This window comes from Aspergillus neoniger (genome assembly GCF_003184625.1).
Source record: "Aspergillus neoniger CBS 115656 unplaced genomic scaffold BO87scaffold_53, whole genome shotgun sequence".
Taxonomy (NCBI): Eukaryota; Fungi; Ascomycota; class Eurotiomycetes; order Eurotiales; family Aspergillaceae; genus Aspergillus; species Aspergillus neoniger.
In genome coordinates, this window is record NW_020291181.1 from 27,775 (window position 1) to 44,201 (window position 16,427).

General features: G+C 50.6%; 4 protein-coding genes across 4 annotated transcripts; 2 read left to right on the forward strand and 2 right to left on the reverse strand.

The window, feature by feature from the left end:
- Positions 1-288: 288 nt before the first annotated feature.
- Positions 289-8,887, reverse strand: BO87DRAFT_449237 (type I polyketide synthase; the record flags this gene model as incomplete). The annotated part of the gene is made up of 19 exons (XM_025628346.1): positions 289-1,227; positions 1,301-1,612; positions 1,668-2,817; positions 2,869-3,028; positions 3,063-3,395; positions 3,472-3,554; positions 3,617-3,678; positions 3,735-4,064; positions 4,127-5,446; positions 5,511-6,079; positions 6,125-6,525; positions 6,581-6,740; positions 6,793-6,880; positions 6,980-7,459; positions 7,511-7,667; positions 7,717-7,801; positions 7,880-8,228; positions 8,366-8,466; positions 8,497-8,887. 19 exons carry the CDS (start codon positions 8,885-8,887, stop codon positions 397-399), a joined length of 7,362 nt encoding a protein of 2,453 aa, XP_025474612.1. The 3' UTR covers positions 289-396.
- Positions 8,888-9,677: 790 nt separating this feature from the next.
- On the forward strand, positions 9,678-10,493 carry BO87DRAFT_449248 (uncharacterized protein; the record flags this gene model as incomplete). Its single annotated transcript, XM_025628347.1, has 4 exons — positions 9,678-9,704; positions 9,775-9,793; positions 9,866-9,937; positions 9,994-10,493. Coding segments are annotated over 4 exons (618 nt in total), but the record flags the coding sequence as incomplete, so codon positions are not given.
- Positions 10,494-11,032: 539 nt separating this feature from the next.
- BO87DRAFT_401573 (MFS general substrate transporter) lies at positions 11,033-12,947 on the forward strand (the record flags this gene model as incomplete). The annotated part of the gene is made up of 6 exons (XM_025625621.1): positions 11,033-11,130; positions 11,187-11,320; positions 11,382-11,505; positions 11,610-11,768; positions 11,820-12,113; positions 12,266-12,947. The coding sequence occupies 6 exons, from the start codon at positions 11,033-11,035 to the stop codon at positions 12,945-12,947; spliced, it is 1,491 nt and encodes a 496-aa protein (XP_025474614.1).
- Positions 12,948-14,293: 1,346 nt separating this feature from the next.
- Positions 14,294-15,865, reverse strand: BO87DRAFT_380780 (GMC family oxidoreductase). The gene has a single exon (XM_025624371.1). It carries the CDS (start codon positions 15,845-15,847, stop codon positions 14,300-14,302), a length of 1,548 nt encoding a protein of 515 aa, XP_025474615.1. The 5' UTR covers positions 15,848-15,865; the 3' UTR covers positions 14,294-14,299.
- Positions 15,866-16,427: the final 562 nt, after the last annotated feature.

Sequence of the window (16,427 nt, forward strand, 5' to 3'; positions counted from 1 at the left end):
GCCAAGAACAATATAGGGATGAAGGGCCACATTCCTCAACACCATAGCATTGCTGGAGACTAGAATTTCAATAAAGTAGGACCATTCTCAGGTTCTTTCCCTTCATCATGGACATGAGTTGAAGACAAGAGTAAGGGGGAAGAGAATCCGAGCTAGGGCGACCAGTGAGTTAAACATGAATCCACTAGGTAAAATAGAATGTTATCACGTCCTCACCAACTGTAAGATTGTTTCTATACCACGCTCCTACGGAATCAGACAATGAGGTTGTTAAACTGACGGTAAAGACGCGGATAACATAATGTAATGTTCAATGCGATAATAACATGACTGGCTCCCAGATATCCCCTCGTGCAAGCCTAGCTAATGGCCAAGTTGGTGACGAAATATATTCAATCAGGACCAACCCCGAGGCAGCTTACTCCGACTCGTAGCAACCCCAGCCAAGGAAGTAATCGTCGCGCGACCGATAATATCAAACGTAGCAACGTCCGCCTGTACCTCCTTGGAGAACCACGTCCGCAGTTCTACAGCGACTAGCGAGTCGACACCATATTGATGCAGGGCCTTATTATCATCCAGGCCTCCTTCCTCCACAGACAAGGTCCTTGCCAGCTTGACGGTCAGGGCCTTGGTCACCGCAGCGGTTGCATCAGCCATTGACCCTGCCTCTCGGAATGCAGAAGCAAGATTGATGGACTGGCCTTGCCGCTCACGATGCCCCTCCGAGGATCGCTGCTGAGCCATGTAGCGGAACATAGGCCTTTCAAGCCAGTAGGCTTTGGTTGTTGCGCCCTCGTGTGGTCGCATCCCGAACGATGGTTGGCATGGAAGGCCTCTTTCTTTGCAGAGCGTCGGGTTGCAGTAGACATCAAGTAGCGCGTGGAACTCAGGCTCTGTGATAGGCTTGTGTGGGAAGACATCAAGCATGATCTTGAGGAGTCTGGGGTCTCGTGCAACTCGTCCTGTGAATGTGAAGAGCCCAAGATCCAGGGAGGCGGCGTTCTCACCACACTGTACTCGATGGTGTGCCAGTGCGTCTTGAAATGTGTTTCCTGCTGCGTAGTTGGCCTGGCCTACGTGCCCAACTATCCCGTTCATGGAAGAAAGCATGATAAAAAAGTCAAGTCCACGGGGGAGGAGCTTGTGCAGGTTCCAGGATCCTTGGGCTTTCGGGTTGACGGCAGTTTGCCAGTCACTATAACTCATGTCTTCAAACCCGACATCCTAGTTAAAATCAGAATATTAGCTGTGCATGATATCTTGCTGGAGGTCAGAATAATTTGCCTACCTGCAATACCATCGCGGCTTTGATACAGCCCCTGATTGGGGGCATGTGTGAAGCGGCCTCGTCAATTGCTGCACGCAGAGCACGCTCGTCCGCCACATCGCAGGCGCGCACTTGAGCGTTGACGCCATCGTCCTTCAGTCGACTGAGGAACTCTTGGGCATCGGCGCCTTTACCGCCTGAACGGGATAAAAGGAGGAGATTCCGAGCCCCCCTGCCGACCAACCATGTAAGCATACTCTGACCGAGCCCGCCTAGACCACCCGCGACCACATATGTCGCGTTTGAGTCGAAGGAAGAATTCGGTTTCGATTTCAGCAATGTCTGCAACGGGAATCTGTCAGCTAGGTAGGTCAATGACTGAGGGAGGGATAAATACCTTGACAATATCTTCCTTACGCATTTCTATCACGATTTTACCATAGTTCTTGCCAGACTGCATGTGTCGATACGCCTTTTCTATCTCACCGACACCATACACATGGGTTGGATCCTGCGGGCTTAACTTTCCTTCGTCCATCAGGTTCATAACCGTCTCTAAAGCAGCACGAGACACGCGTTGATGATCCTGCTGAAGCAGTGCCAAGTCAAAGCAACTGTAAGTAACGTTCTTCAAGAATCGTCTCATTGGTAGTTTGGCATTTGCCAAAATGTCCTTCTTCCCCAATTCAACGAACCGCCCATAGGGCGCGGTACATTCCCAGGACTGTACTAGGCCTTCTCCGGATAGAGAGTTCACCACAATGTCCACACCCTTTCCGTCGGTCATTTGCATAATCGCTGGGGCAAAATCAGTGGAGCGACTGGAGAAGATATGGCCTTCGGGGATAGGGTATCTCTCCATGATCAATTTCTTCTTCTCCTCCGTCCCAACGGTAGTATATATTTCCGCCTTATGGTATAAGGCTATCTGGATAAGGGCCTGCCCTGTCCCACCGGCACCAGAGTGGATGAGAACGGTCTCTCCAGCTCTGATGCGTCCCACTTCTATGAGTGAGAACCATGCTGTTAGGAAGCTCGTTGGGATTCCTGCTGCTTCGGCATACGACATCCTCGGCGGAATGTGTACCACCGGAGTGTCCTCGCCGAATATAGTTCGAGCCTGGAATGGCTGGGGAACAAACCCTACTACTCGGTCACCTGGCTTAGATCTGGTACACTTGCTACCAACTCTGGTCACCAAGCCAGCACCTTCCTGCCAGGCTTCCGCGTAAGGGATTTGCCCCAACGATAAGAGGATGTCGCGGAAATTTAGACCAGCACAATGAATCTCAAGCTCGACCTCTGTGTCTCCAAGGTCCATTGTGGATTTGGCCTCTATAAATCGGAAGCCCTCCGAAATGCTCGAACTGCTTGAGTCCAAACACAGTGGAATATCTCCGAATCTTCGTTCACACTCAATTTGATCCGATAACTGCAGTGACACCTCTTCGTTGAGCTGCGCACTATCAGTGAGCCGCGGATTCAATATCATGCCATCTCGCACAGTGTATTCAGTATTCAGTCCCTGTGCCGGAGGATGTAGAATACTTTGGATTATTGTGTAGACCAATTCTTGATTCGTCGTCCCCTCTAGTGACAAGATATATCGGTTCTGGCGTCCGTCCTCGTGAGTTAGAACCCGGAATATACCCTCAATTAGGTGGAGGTTCGGGTTGGTCGCAAAGGTATCACTTCCTTTGCTCACCCACAATGTTGTTGCAGAAGAGGTGAAGAGCTTCTGGAGCACAGCCCATAGGGCTTGTTCCATATTATATAGTGACGACTTCTCAACATCGGAGCACGTCTTGGGTATCAGTGGAGGCCTGGTTCACCAACACGCAAGCCACGCGGGATTTCAAACGGGACTGACATTCTTGCTCGAGGAACCTAGCAAGATCAAGCTGTTTTGCCTCATTTGGTTCGTACACGATCTCAATACTAGGGTGCCAGCTCAAAGGCTCGTGGATTTGCTGGGCGGTTGAGACAAAGACGGCATGCTCCTGAAAACTTTGGCCGTCGAAGTCGGGGAGATAGATGTCGCAGCCTGTGAACCCTGTTCTTTGAAGTACGTTATGCCAGCGTGCTCTGTCAACACAAGGCCCGTAGACACGGTAAGGTTCGGAGCCTGTCCCAATAGTCAGTGCCGTCACCGCTACGCAGGAAGCAGAATTCTTGGCAACCAAGAAGCACGAGTAACTTACTGAGCCACCACCCTTCGAGAAGTCCGAAGGACGCCGCAGAACGAAACGGGTTCGTCACCTCAGCCAGCACGAGCTTCCCCCCACTATATGCGTCAACAAGGTCAGTGGTTCCCAGAATGTATACTAGAGTTCTCGGTAGACGTACGGCTTAAGGAGCTTCCGTATGTTATTCAATGTGCGTTCCAAACTATGGGTCGCATGTACAACCTGCAAGGAAAAGAGTTAGCGGTAAAGTAGGCTCAGTTTACGGTAGGTCAACGCACCCATCCAGCAACGATCATATCATAGCTTCCAGCTTCGAACCCCTGTTCCTCCGGGTCTTCCTCGATGTTTAACTTCTTGAACTGCATTCGCGACCCCTCTTGTCCAAATCTGGTAGAGGCTTTTCCGAAGAAGGAGCGTGAAATATCGGTGTAATCCCATCTAGTATACCTGGAGCCGGAAGGATGTCCAGAAGCTCCCAGGGCCTTTAGGCACGCTCCAGTGGCAACCCCAGTCCCGGCACCTACCTCAAGGACGTTCATTCCAGGGTTTGTATGAGCCATGAGGTCCATAAACCTTGGAAGTGATGTCCCGAAGTCGGCCACAGCCATCTGCCATCATAGGAGGTTAGTGGCTTACGGAAAGGGGGAAAGGGAATAGAAGGGGTACCCACAGTGCCTTCGTAATAGTCATCGACCATGGTACCGGAGAAGAAGAACTCCAGCGGATCTAGGGCATCGGTGAGGAAATCCAACAGGTTTCGCCCAACATTAACAGGAAGCCTGGAGATTGGCGCCTTCTCGAGCAAGCGGCTCTCAACGTCATGAATATATTTCCAGTCTTGTAACCGACTCTTCCACTGATCTGAAGAGTACACCAGTTCGTTATTATCCAGACGATCCTTTTGGTGTGCGGCCCACTGAAGGTATTTCTTCAAGTAAGGCTTCGCGGGCTGTTTCTTCTGGAGAGTGAATAACCGGTAGGCCTCTAATACACGAGCAAGCACAACGAAATCAAGCTCGATAAGGAGATCACGAGAGGGAGTCTCGGACGACCTCCCCCGACAGTATTCTTCTATCGCAGCGTTTTCAACAAGACGAACATCCGGCTTCCATTCAATTTCGGAACAGAGTGTCCCACCCGTTGTGGATACCTCGCTGCTGGACCGAACGTTATCTAGCAATGTGCATTTGAGCCCATCAACAATAACGATGGGCTGCTGAGAATCGGCTCCGAATGCGGTGATCGAGCCGACTACCTCAGTTGAGGACGCAAAGTCCCCCTGTGCCAGGATCTTGAAGGTTTCTGATGCACCAGGCAACCCGTTCTTCAGAACCTGTAGCCTCTTTATGTGTGTCGGGACATAGGTAGGGACGGCTTTGGCTCCACATCCTGCATTGACGCATAGCAATGTCTGAAACATTGCATCCAGAGCAGTCGGGTGAAGTGTTGAAGGGGGTGTAATTAGGCGATGATGAATAGATCCCACATCAGTGTTACCATCTTCCTGGTTGTAGGAAAGAGCTGTAATTCCTTGGAAGCTTTCACCATATTCGTACCCATATTGTCTCAGATTATCGTAGATCTTAGTGATATCCACCGTTGACCCGCACTTTTGCTGGGCTTGCACCAGTGTTTGCCGAAGTTGTGTGTCAATCCGCTGTTGAACCTGGTTATTCTTGACCGGGTCTGGTTCTTGAGTTTCATATGTCACACGGATGGAGCCTGTGCAATTTGTCGTCCATGATGACCCTAGGGCGGTATAGAGGCCGAATTCGAAGAAGTCGGAATTTTCGGCCCGCATGCTGCTCACGGGCTGCATAGAGAAATTTGTCTCCACGTCGCCATGTCCTGGGATTTGAATGGCTGCATGCAGGGTTGTATCGAGTACCTCAAAGGAGTGTATCTGGCGTCCGTCTCGACAAAGCTGCTTCCCCGCCTCGACCGCCATGAGGATCATTCCCGCGCCAGGGTACACCACTGACCCATTTACCTATAAGGATCTGTCAGCCGTATTTTCCCGGGACACTGCAAGTTGGGAAAAATGAGAGTGTTACCTGATGATCCTGAACCCAAGGTGTGTCGGAAGTCCGGATAATATGCCTCCAACGGGGCTGAAGTGGGTTCCAGCAAGGATCCGGCGTGCCCAGAAGTTCGTGTTTGCCGAACGGGGGCCTGCGGATATTGCGACTGATCTGGCTTTCATGCCAATAGGACTTGTTGTGGTTGAAGGGATATTCCGGTAAGTTATTAAGGCAGAGAAGATTCCTCCCTGACATTGTCTGGGAGTCCTGATTCAAAGCGGCCAAATCAACTGGATGGCCACTTGCCCATAGATATCCCACTGCATCTAACAGTGTTGATGTAGCAGCCACGTTGCGCTTAAGAACGGAAAGATAGTGGACTGAGGTGCGCTTCAGCTCTGCAAGAATGGACTTGGTAGGCCCCTGTAGTGCCGAGTGTGGACCGATTTCTAGCAGATGATGGACCTGCAGGGACTTGCAATGACTGCCATCGAGTTTATCCGGGGGTGAAGTAGTGGATGCACATGCCACGCTCAAGGCCTCGGAGAACTTCACGGGTGACACCAAGTTGCGCGCCCAATATCTTGATGTTTGTAGTGTTTCTGATGTTATCCAGTCTCCCGTAACAGAGGACACCATGCATGGACCGTGGCCTTCAAATTGATCGGCCACTTTCTCAAGTGGCCCGATGGCTGCCTCATACTGAGCTGCAATCTCATGCATTTGAAACGAGTGGTAGGCTACCTTAACCTTTAATCGCCTGCAGAATATCTGGTCATTGTCAAGGAGAGATTTGAGATCCTCAATCTGCGATTCTTCGCCGGAAATAGTGGTGCTGTTGGGGCCGTTGATACAGGCTACGGTAAGCCGGAGAAGGACATGGTTTTTGGTGACTTTGTCAAAGTATGCAAGGACTTCCTTCTCACTCAGTGCAACAGCAAGCATACGTCCTCGCACGTAGCTGTGCTTTTCCAGATTGCTGCTCCAGAGGCCTCGGTAGAAAGCAATTCTCCAAGCATCACGTCGAGAGATAGCGCGAGTGGAGTATCTGTAACCGCGTTTAGTACTGCACATCTAATTGATTGGATAGGTTAGGGTCATACGCAGCAGCGATCTCTCCGGAAGAATGTCCAACGACCTTTTTGGGAACAATCCCGAATTGCCCAAGGAGGTCAACGAGTGCAACCTGCAACGCGGTGCATAAGGTCTGGCTGTGGTCCGTAAGGTTAATTGGAGATTCCGATTCACTCTTCTGCAGAGCATCTAGATTGGTGTAAGTATCAATTACAGAAGATTCGGGTCTGATAATGCTTACCCAACAGGTTCCAGTGGCACCCTAAGGTTTGTAAATAATCGTTTGCTGCCTGGATGCTGTTATAGAAGGTCGAGTATGTCGTAAGCTGCTATCGACCCATTGCATACCACTGGGCGCCTTGCTTTACGCCGCACAAAAGATGTTAGTGCCGCATGGCTTTGTGGGTGTCTATATTTTGGATACTTACCCCAGAAAATATGTAAGCTATATTGGGTGAGGGAATAGATTGCCCCGGGGAAACTACACTGTCAGGAATCGTTGCCCAATCGTCGCTCGTTTGAGTAACAGCGTACGCTCGCCATTCAAGGCACGACCTCCTTGCAGATAAGGTGTGTACTAGACGGAACAGGTAGCGAGGGCGTTCTTCTGGTTCGATATTGAGACCAGCAAAGAAAGGCTTCCAAGTCTCCTGTAACCGCATGATACCTTCCTTGTCGGCGAAAGACCACACAAGCAGTCTTGCCATATCCGACGACCTTGTCACTGTCCGCCCGAGTGTGGGAATAGCTGGCCCATTGATGGTTGCTTGCAGCCTAAGGTCATTCTTCACGAGCTCAGTTGATGCGTTATCTAGGACTATGTGAACATTGGTGCCCCCAAAGCCAAAAGAGCTGACGGAAGCCCTTCGGATACCATCAACAGGCCATGGAATAGCCTTCCGAGGGACCTGATCACTATCAGCGCTGCCAGTCTCGATGTTTTAGGTACCAGTTCAGACCTTCACGTGCAAGAATTCCTCGTCTATCCTAGGATTCAAAGTCTGGAGGTCTGTATTGGGTGGGATAATTCCCTTCTCCACCGCTAAGATGGCCTTGAGAACCCCGGCTACTCCGCTTGCGCCTTCAAGGTGGCCAATGGTCGACTTAACGGATCCACTGAAAACAGTCAGAGTCTTCAATATACAATAGCATTGAGGATACTGACAGGTAGACCGGTTCGTCTGAGCTGCGATGTGGACGAAAGATATTGCCTATGGCTCGAGCCTCGATGGGGTCGCCTACGGCGGTTCCTTACTTCGCCATTCTGCTTAGCAAAATTGCACAGGCTCTCAAATTAATCATCAAAGTAACAAACTTTGTTTTCTTACCTGTTCCATGGCCCTCGACATATCGAGTAACATCCAAGCTTAGGCCAGCTCTCTCATATGTATCCCGATAGAGATCCTCTTGCCTTTCCATGCTAGGCTGCGTTATACCAGGTGTTTTGCCATCTTGGTTGGAGCCAGTGGACCGAATGAGAGCTCGGATGGTGTCGCCATTTTTAATAGCCTCACTTAGTGGGCGTACGATTAAAGCCCCCACTCCTTCTCCGCGAGAATATCCATTGCCCCTCTGATCGAAGCTGTACGATCGACCATCTTTGGACAAGATGCCAAGGTTGTCTAGGGCCAGAACGGTATCCAAGCCGAGAATTGCATTACAGCCGATTGCCATTCCCTGCCGGATAGTTGTTAGTGGCGCAACGAATGACTTGGCGTGGGAGGGCTTATTCAGACCAGCGTAGATTCGCCATTTCAGATGGACTGACAGGCAAGATGCAAAGCCATCAAACTACTTGAACATGCAGTATCGACATTAGCACTTGGGCCTTTGAGGTTGAAAAACCAGCTCACTCGGTTCGCGAGCATATTCATAGAAGTCCCAGTAGCATGACCTTTTGGCAAGGTCATAAGATCTTTTGCGTGAAGCCTCTGTTAGTCATTACCAAATGCACTGGTAAAAACAGCCATCTTTGCTCCAGTAATTGCCTCAATGGGATATCCTGCATTTTCGAGAGCATGATACGCTGTTTCGAGGGCGAGCCGCTGTTGTGGGTCCATCGCCTCGGCTTCCGCAGCAGAGATGCAGAAGAAGCCTGCATCGAAATGGCCAATATCCCCTTCCAGAAAATTCGCTTTCCGTTGAGACACCCTGTCCAAGTGACTGTAGTCTGGATTGTGCCATGCATCAACGTCATATCGGTCTGGAGGAACCTCCTTTGCTGCAGCTCTGCCACTTAGGATCAGTTCCCAAAAGGCCTCAGGTGTGACAGCCTCTCCGGGAAAGCGAAGAGATATGCCAACTACTGCCAGGGGTTCCAGATGTTTCCCTGCCATGTTGCTCGAAGAATGCAAAGACGAGGGGGCGGCGGGATGAAGTGATGAGATGGATTGATGGCTTTGTATGCTTTGTAAATAAGCTTGGCTAAGAGATACCATAGGTCAAGACCTAAATCTACCCTGGTACCACAGTCGTCTATAAGTACCCATCTCCTGCTCTAGATAACGTCAAAGTTATCCCGGTTACCCCTCAGGCAGTGACTCAATGTGGCGAAGTGGTCATGCGGCATTCTTCATTGTCCACGAACTTTCATCGATCGCGATGAAATGTCTTGCTTATCGTGTATCTCACAGACGTTGTCGCGGGCTAAGATCTACCCTGCTATCCATAACTCTAATGTATATTCTCATTTCGTCTTCTAGCATGAGGTATGTGTTTCGCATGAATTCCACATGACGTGGAGATTGTAGTGACTGTAAGGGATGAGCTGTTTATGTCCTGAAAGGGACGCAGATGATGTATAGTCTTATCGTGGCTACTTGCACAACATGCTGCATCATACATTGCGAGTTTACTGTTCACGAGCAAGGCTTGGGGTGGAAATTAGAAATGAGTTCATTGAAAAACATAAATAGCAAGCTCTATGAGGTTTGTGAATTTGAGATTGGAGGACAGAACTATCTCAGTTTACATCACCGCAGCACAAAAGATTAGTAACGGACAGTGATACATCAAGATACAGTCATCGAATTCTTGCCTCGGCCAAAATGCGCTTTCTATGGTAGAGTTCATCTTTCCACTTTGCAAGCGCCTACTCATTGACACTGACACTGAAATCTGACAAGCTTGCATGGGATTGGAAGCAATTCCAGAGTAAGTAGAAATCTTATAATTCTTAGCCCCACGTTCCTGGCGACGGTCGCGCTCACTAACAATGTCAAAGGTATTCGAGCAACAGACAGGTGGCCAGTCCCTCTGTACAAATTGTTAAGGCGGCGTCGAATAACATGCTAAACATACGCAAATCATCATAGCGGCACTGCGCTATGAACTAGGAGAAAGTCACACCTTCGACTTTGTGGAGGGAACCATTCCATGGGAAGCTTGTAAGGGGATCAACTCCAACCAGCGAGAGCTATGTATCCATAATTGACTTCATTAGCTGTGGAATCAATTATCGAAACAGGGGAGGCAACCTTCGCGTATTGCGACCCACACCAACCACAATCGTGTCTGCAGGCGATCAACGACCTAGAAAGATATCTTCGCGTGAAGGGGCCCTACGATGGGGTGATGGCATTCAGTATGGGTACTTGCTTGGCCCTTACCATAATGATCGACCATGCTCTGAAAGAAGGCACGCAAGAACCTCCATTCAAGGTGGCTGTCCTTTTTTCCAACCCCGAAAAGCCCTTTGACATGGAATCATTGCGTCAGGGGCGGATTGAACCATGGGATCCCCGGCCAATAATCTCCATACCAATAGCACATATCTGGGGCTCAACAGATTACCTCGGTGAGCATGCGGCACTGGCTCCTGAGTACTGCAGGAAGAGCAGCGAGGCCAGCTTTGTGCATAAAGGGGGTCACACTGTCCCTACTTCGACAGAAGAGGTGATACAGATTGCCAACGTGATCCACCGGGCGATCGGCGGGGTTTGAATTTTACTGTCTACCTTGGGATGTCATGTGGCACATGCAACGTGATAATGTTGACAGACTTTGCTTTTGCTGATGTGACGATGTCAAGTGTCTCAGGGGAAGGAATGATGCAGAAATCATGATTGTGTGATAAGCTGAAATGTAGTATGAGCGTCCTCACGTTCCGCCCCATTACTAGAAGAGTTCAGGTTGCTGCAGTGGTTCGTAAAATGTCATTCCTGCAAGTATTGCGGGTCGCACGCTTTATGCAGGCGGCCGTATCGGTGATCATTCTTCGGGCTCTCCATTCCCAAAGGACGGGATCTTCATCAGATAAATGCAAGGACCCTTTTTGTGCTACCGTTGGGAATTCCTAAGCCGGACGCGGGCAACCCAAATAGGTCCGGGGGAAACAAGAAGGCCGGGCTACACTTCCCTGAAGGTCTCCAAAAACCCCATCGTCTGTTAACCGCAAGGCCTCCATCCTAAGTTGTCTCGCTCTCGACAATTCTTACGTCTCCTTCTACTGATTAGAGAAGGTCTGGACACATTTACTTTCAATGGGGCAATACGATGCCACGGATTCAGATGTCGGGTCCGGTGAACAGGTTTGGGATGGTGGACTGAAGGGAACTCGCCTCTTCCTTGGAGGCACGGGGTAGGGCAACTGCTATGAGTATATCGGTCTACAGCTAATCTTTCCGGTCGGGGGAGGCTCTACGTGTCTTTCTTTCTAACAGGACTCGAAAGCACAATTGTCAGTACCTCCCTGGTTGCCATCACAGATGACCTACGAGGGTTTGGCCGAAGCAGCTGGATCATCACCTCCTACCTTCTAACATATGCGGGTAAGAGATTCATCGTCCGAAATCGCCCCTCCTACTTCACACGCTCACAGCTCGTTTCTAGACTTTCTCATGATCTGGTCGAAAGCCGGCGACACTTGGGGCGTGAAGCCCATGTTGCTAACTTCGCTCGCTATTTTCACGGCGTTCTCGGGAGGCTGCAGCGGTGCGCGTACTCTGTCGGACCTGTAAAGCCGTAGCTTTCCCAATAGCACTCCATGAGGCATTGCTGACTCGTGTCCAGAATCATTTGTTGAACATTCCAAGGCACTGGTGCTGCCGGTATTTACAGTCTGGTCATATTCTCCTTGATTCGAATGGTGTCCAAACAGCACTATGCTGCCGTCACTGGCTTGTCCGGGGTCGTCTTCTCCCTTGGCCTTGTCTTGGGGCCCCTATTCGGAGGAGCAATTGCAGAAGATGGGGACTGGCGCTGGGTATTCCTGCTTAAGTACGCAAAAGGTATATGAAGACATGAGATACTTTACTAAACCATCTCTAGTGTTCCAGCAGGGGCTGTATCTTGGGTTTTGATCTTCTTTTCAATGCCACCAAATTTTCCAGCTTCAACCGATATACAGGCTCCGGCATCGGAGTATTCACCATTCTGGTCTCGACAATGGTCATTACTTCGTCGGGTTGACTTTCTCGGGGCCTTCCTCGTACTAGCAGCATCAGTGTTCATAGTCGCTGCTTTGCAAGAGGGCAACTATGACTTTGGCTGGGATTCCAGTGCAGTGATCGTCTTCTTTGTTCTCTCCGGGATATGTGTCCCTTTGTTCCTTTTGTGGCAGTAGTTCCTCAGTCGACGACGACTTTCCTGCCAGCCAATGTTGCCCTGGCGATTGCTGGCCAGTCGTTTGTTCGTGGGGACAATTCTGTATGTCGGTTCTGCTTTATGCGGCTCATACGTGAATAGATGCTAATCAGTGGTTTCGAAATAATTAGTGGATCTTTCACTACAGGCCTCAGCATGACTGTAAGCATCGTCGAAATACCACAACGATTCCAAGTTGTCAACGACAGCTCCCCAATCGGAGCCGGTGTCAAACTCCTTGCGTTCGCCGTCAGCGTCCCTGCTGGTATGATGTTCTGCTCCATACTCACTGGCCGCCTTCCAGTACCACTTGTTTATGTTGGGATTGTTGGCGTGATCATGCAAGTCATCGGGTTCTTCCTTTACTCCGAGATCAAAGCGGAAACCCACATATGGCCTGGCCAGTTCGGATACCTCGTCATAGCGGGCCTAGGCACCGGACTTGGGGTTGCTGTGTTTTACCTCATGTTGCCACTGGTGGTAGCGGTCAAGGACCAGTCCATTGCGCTAGGAACAGGTTTCCAGCTGCGCATGCTGGGCGGGGCCCTTGGTATCGCAGCAGCCACGGCCATATTACACAGCCATACTCGAAGTGGACTTTCATCGTTGCTACCCGCAGACGAGGTGGACGCGTTTTCCATATCGACACAACTTATTTCCACCTTGACGCCAGAAATGCAATCTCGCGTACGGGAGGTCTACGCCCAGGCGTATAGTATGCAGATGAAGATGGTCGGGGGCTTCTCAGCTGCCCAGTTTCTCGCCTTGGCGCTAGTGTGGAAGCGACAAAATGTGCGAATTGTCAAAAGATGAACACAGTGCTTGAACGAGGTCGTACTGTCAAGAGTACAGGCAAGGAAACAGGTTGGGGTATGGATGATTGCAGGATTGCTTCCTCATCACTTGCCACACGACAAGGGATGTCCAGCCGGTAAACGGCGCCCCTGACTAATCCACACAGGTCTCGGGACGTCGATCGTGTTCTATTTTAGGATACACTGGCGTCTCCTTTGTTGGCAATGAGTTGAGTTGTATAGTTACCCTAGCACGTAAGAAGTCCCTCGTTGTTAGTTTCATAGGGGCTTATGTTCTTGTTTTTCAATTGAGCTGGCTTGGCTCTCAATGAACCTTGCGTTTACTTTCCTGTTACAATACACGATTTACTCCGATAACCTCGTCCAGGAAAGTTACATTCCGGCCTGCAAGTTCTGTACGACGGGAAAGCCCGAAGGTTTGTGATTCTAGCAGTGTAATTGGCCCTTCAACTCCTTCCAGCAAGAGCAAGGATCATCTATCAGATGATCCATTCCATGATTGCTTCGGTTTGCTTAGAGTGACCGTGCCTGAGTATCGTCCACTCATCCTGCGATGCCACGACGAATACTTTTGTGGTTGGTAACTTTCCCCAAACCACAGTACTCTCTTCAGACTTGAATATCTTAGCAGTTCTGGCGTCTGCAGCATTAACAATGACCATCCATCCTTCGACACTTATCGAGTGCTTCGCTTCCTCTCAGTATACTTATATCACCACAGAGACAATTGTAGAGCTATACCACCACTGGTCCAGTAACGACCGCGGAATCCAAACTCAGAGGATTGGTTTCTAGCAAGGTGAAATAGCAAGGAAATGATTCTAATCGGCGCAGTCAGGACTGACTTAGTAAAGTGATGTTGCTGAATGATGCTGATCAATAAATACACATTTGGGCGCCGGCTGTCGGACCAACGTAGGGCCGAATCTCCGTTCTATTCAAAAAACGATTTTGAGGATGTTTGAATAGTCTACCACGCTGGCCATTCGAATTACAAGTGTTGTTTACGGCTACTAGTACAGTTTGTGGCTTTGGGCCTAGGAGGGGGTAAGAATGACTCCAAGTTTCCTATGTTTCCTTCGAAGCGGTCCGACCACTAATAATATATATTCTCAAGTCCCTCTCTCCCTCGCTAGTCCACCTTCATAGTTGTGGCTCTTACTACAACTACTACTGGGCTAACCTACTTTTTGTCTACGATATATACTAGAGCAAACCCTTGAAAAGCCCGCAACCTCAAGTTCCTCCCAAGGTGAACGCAATTTACCTGATCCCTGCGATCGGCACATAAATGCATTCGAACGTCAAACTTCTGCTTCTGTCCTATGTACAGCAATTTTATCTACCGGATCAAAGCCCACGAATCAGATCGGCCGCCCGCTCCGCCATGGCATAAGTAGTAGCCTGGATATTGCCAGCCGGCTCCAAGGGGAAGACACTGGCATCCACGACGCGCAGGTTTCGGGTGCCGTGAACCTTCAGCTTGGAGTCCACCACACCGCCCATCTCGGCAGGCATCATAGCGCAAGATCCTGCCGGGTGAAAGCAAGTGAAAAGACGCTCCTTGACGATCTCCTTGGTCTTCTCGAGATCATTCAAGTCGATAGCCCGTTCGGGAAGTCGGGAACCGGGCTTCAAGAGACCTGAGAACGGCTCTGTGGCGGCGATCTGGTCGAGGTATTGGACGTGCCGGGCAAGAATTTCGATGTCAAGTGGGTGGGACAGGTAGTTGGGGTCGTAGATGGGCTTGTCGTCCGCATTGGCAGAGCGGATGTGCACGGAGCCGCGGGAGAAGGGGTGGTTATGCAGGACCAAGATGGTGATGTAGTTTCCGGGAAGGGTTTTGGCAAGGACGTCCGACATTGTGGTTTTGCCTGGGTTCATGTGCACTTGAATGGGGAGGAACATGTATTGTGCCGAGGCGTTGCGACCCTCTTGGAGAAGCGCGCGTTGGAGAGCGTATTGCTGCTGCTGGGAAGATGACGCATCCTGCAAGTGCTGGTCGAGATGCTTGGTCAGGAGCTTTTCCACCTTCTCTCTTGATAGTTGGCCTTCGTGGTCCATCAGGGGAAGGTACGCCATGCTAACAGGCATTCCCGCCAGAGGACCGGAGTGCGTTTCCTCGTAGAGCTTGATCAATGACTGCACAACATTGGGATCACGCGTAATATCTCCCGAGACTTGTCCATCCGCAACTTCGAAGCTGACAGCTGCTAGGCAGTGATCCTGGAGGTTTTCACCAACACCGGGCCGGTCAACGATGACGGGAATGTTGTGCTTCTCCAGAAGGTCGCGTTTTCCGATACCAGACAGTTCGAGAATCTGAGGCGAGTTGAGACTGCCTGCGCAAATGATCACCTCGCGATTTGCCACGATCTCGCGACTGTGTTCGCCTTTGGTCTTGACTTGCACACCGGTCGCAGTGGCGAGACCATCGGCATCCTTGGTCAATAAGACTCGCTCCACCATGGTCTCGACCAGCAGATCCAGGTTCGGTCGCTCTGCCACCTTCGGCGAGTAGTAGGCACCAGCGTAACCCCGACGGCCGGTGGCCCCATCGACAGACAAGGGAGAAGTGAATGCACCGATTTTGCGGCCCGAGATGGGATCCGCATCGGTTCGCCATCCCAGGTTGCCGAAGGTTTCATCCCAGGCCTGGTTGAAGGGACCATATACATTGGGCAAGGTGACAGGGACCGGGCCGTCTTTGCCTTGGTTCTCCTGCTTCATGTACTTATCCAGAGAGAGAAAAGCGGCAGTCTCCTCAGAAGGTGGAGTGTAGGTGTGGAACTTGCGCAGGTAAGGCGCCATGTCTTCAGGCCCCCAACCCTGGTTGCCGAGCGACTCCCATGCGGCGAAATTGGCCTCGGAGGGATACATGATCACAGAGAAGTTCATGGTGGAGCTGCCACCAACCACACGGCCACGTGGCTGCGCAATTTGGCGGTTGTTGACATGCACCTGCAACAGGGGTTAGCCAAGTACCGACATGAGGATCCCGAGGCTGAGAGGCCGAATCCTTACCTGCGGCTCACTCATGTAATCCCAATCGAAATCCGGATTTCCATACATGGTCTCCAAGAAACCGGGAGTCTCAATGCGAGGGTCCCCCATGCGGTTGGCACCGGCTTCGATAAGAAGCACCTTCACATTGGCATCTTCGGTAAGGCGGGAGGCGAGCACCAGCCCACCAATTCCCGCCCCAACAATGATGTAGTCATAGGATTTCAGACCGGTCATGGTGAGGGATATGTCAATTGGCGTGTTTGGAAGGGAAGAAACAGGCAGGTCGACAGGGCCGCACGGAATGAAATAGGAGGCCTCGTTTTGCGACTCTTGCCTCGACGGGGCAAGTGCACTGATGGGATTCGAACTAAAGGAAATAAAGGTAAGTTGGGATTGGCGATTCCACAGTGGAGCAGATAGAGCAGCCCCCAAACGGTGCTCACTCGGCATTTGGCCAGGAGATTGCTGGATT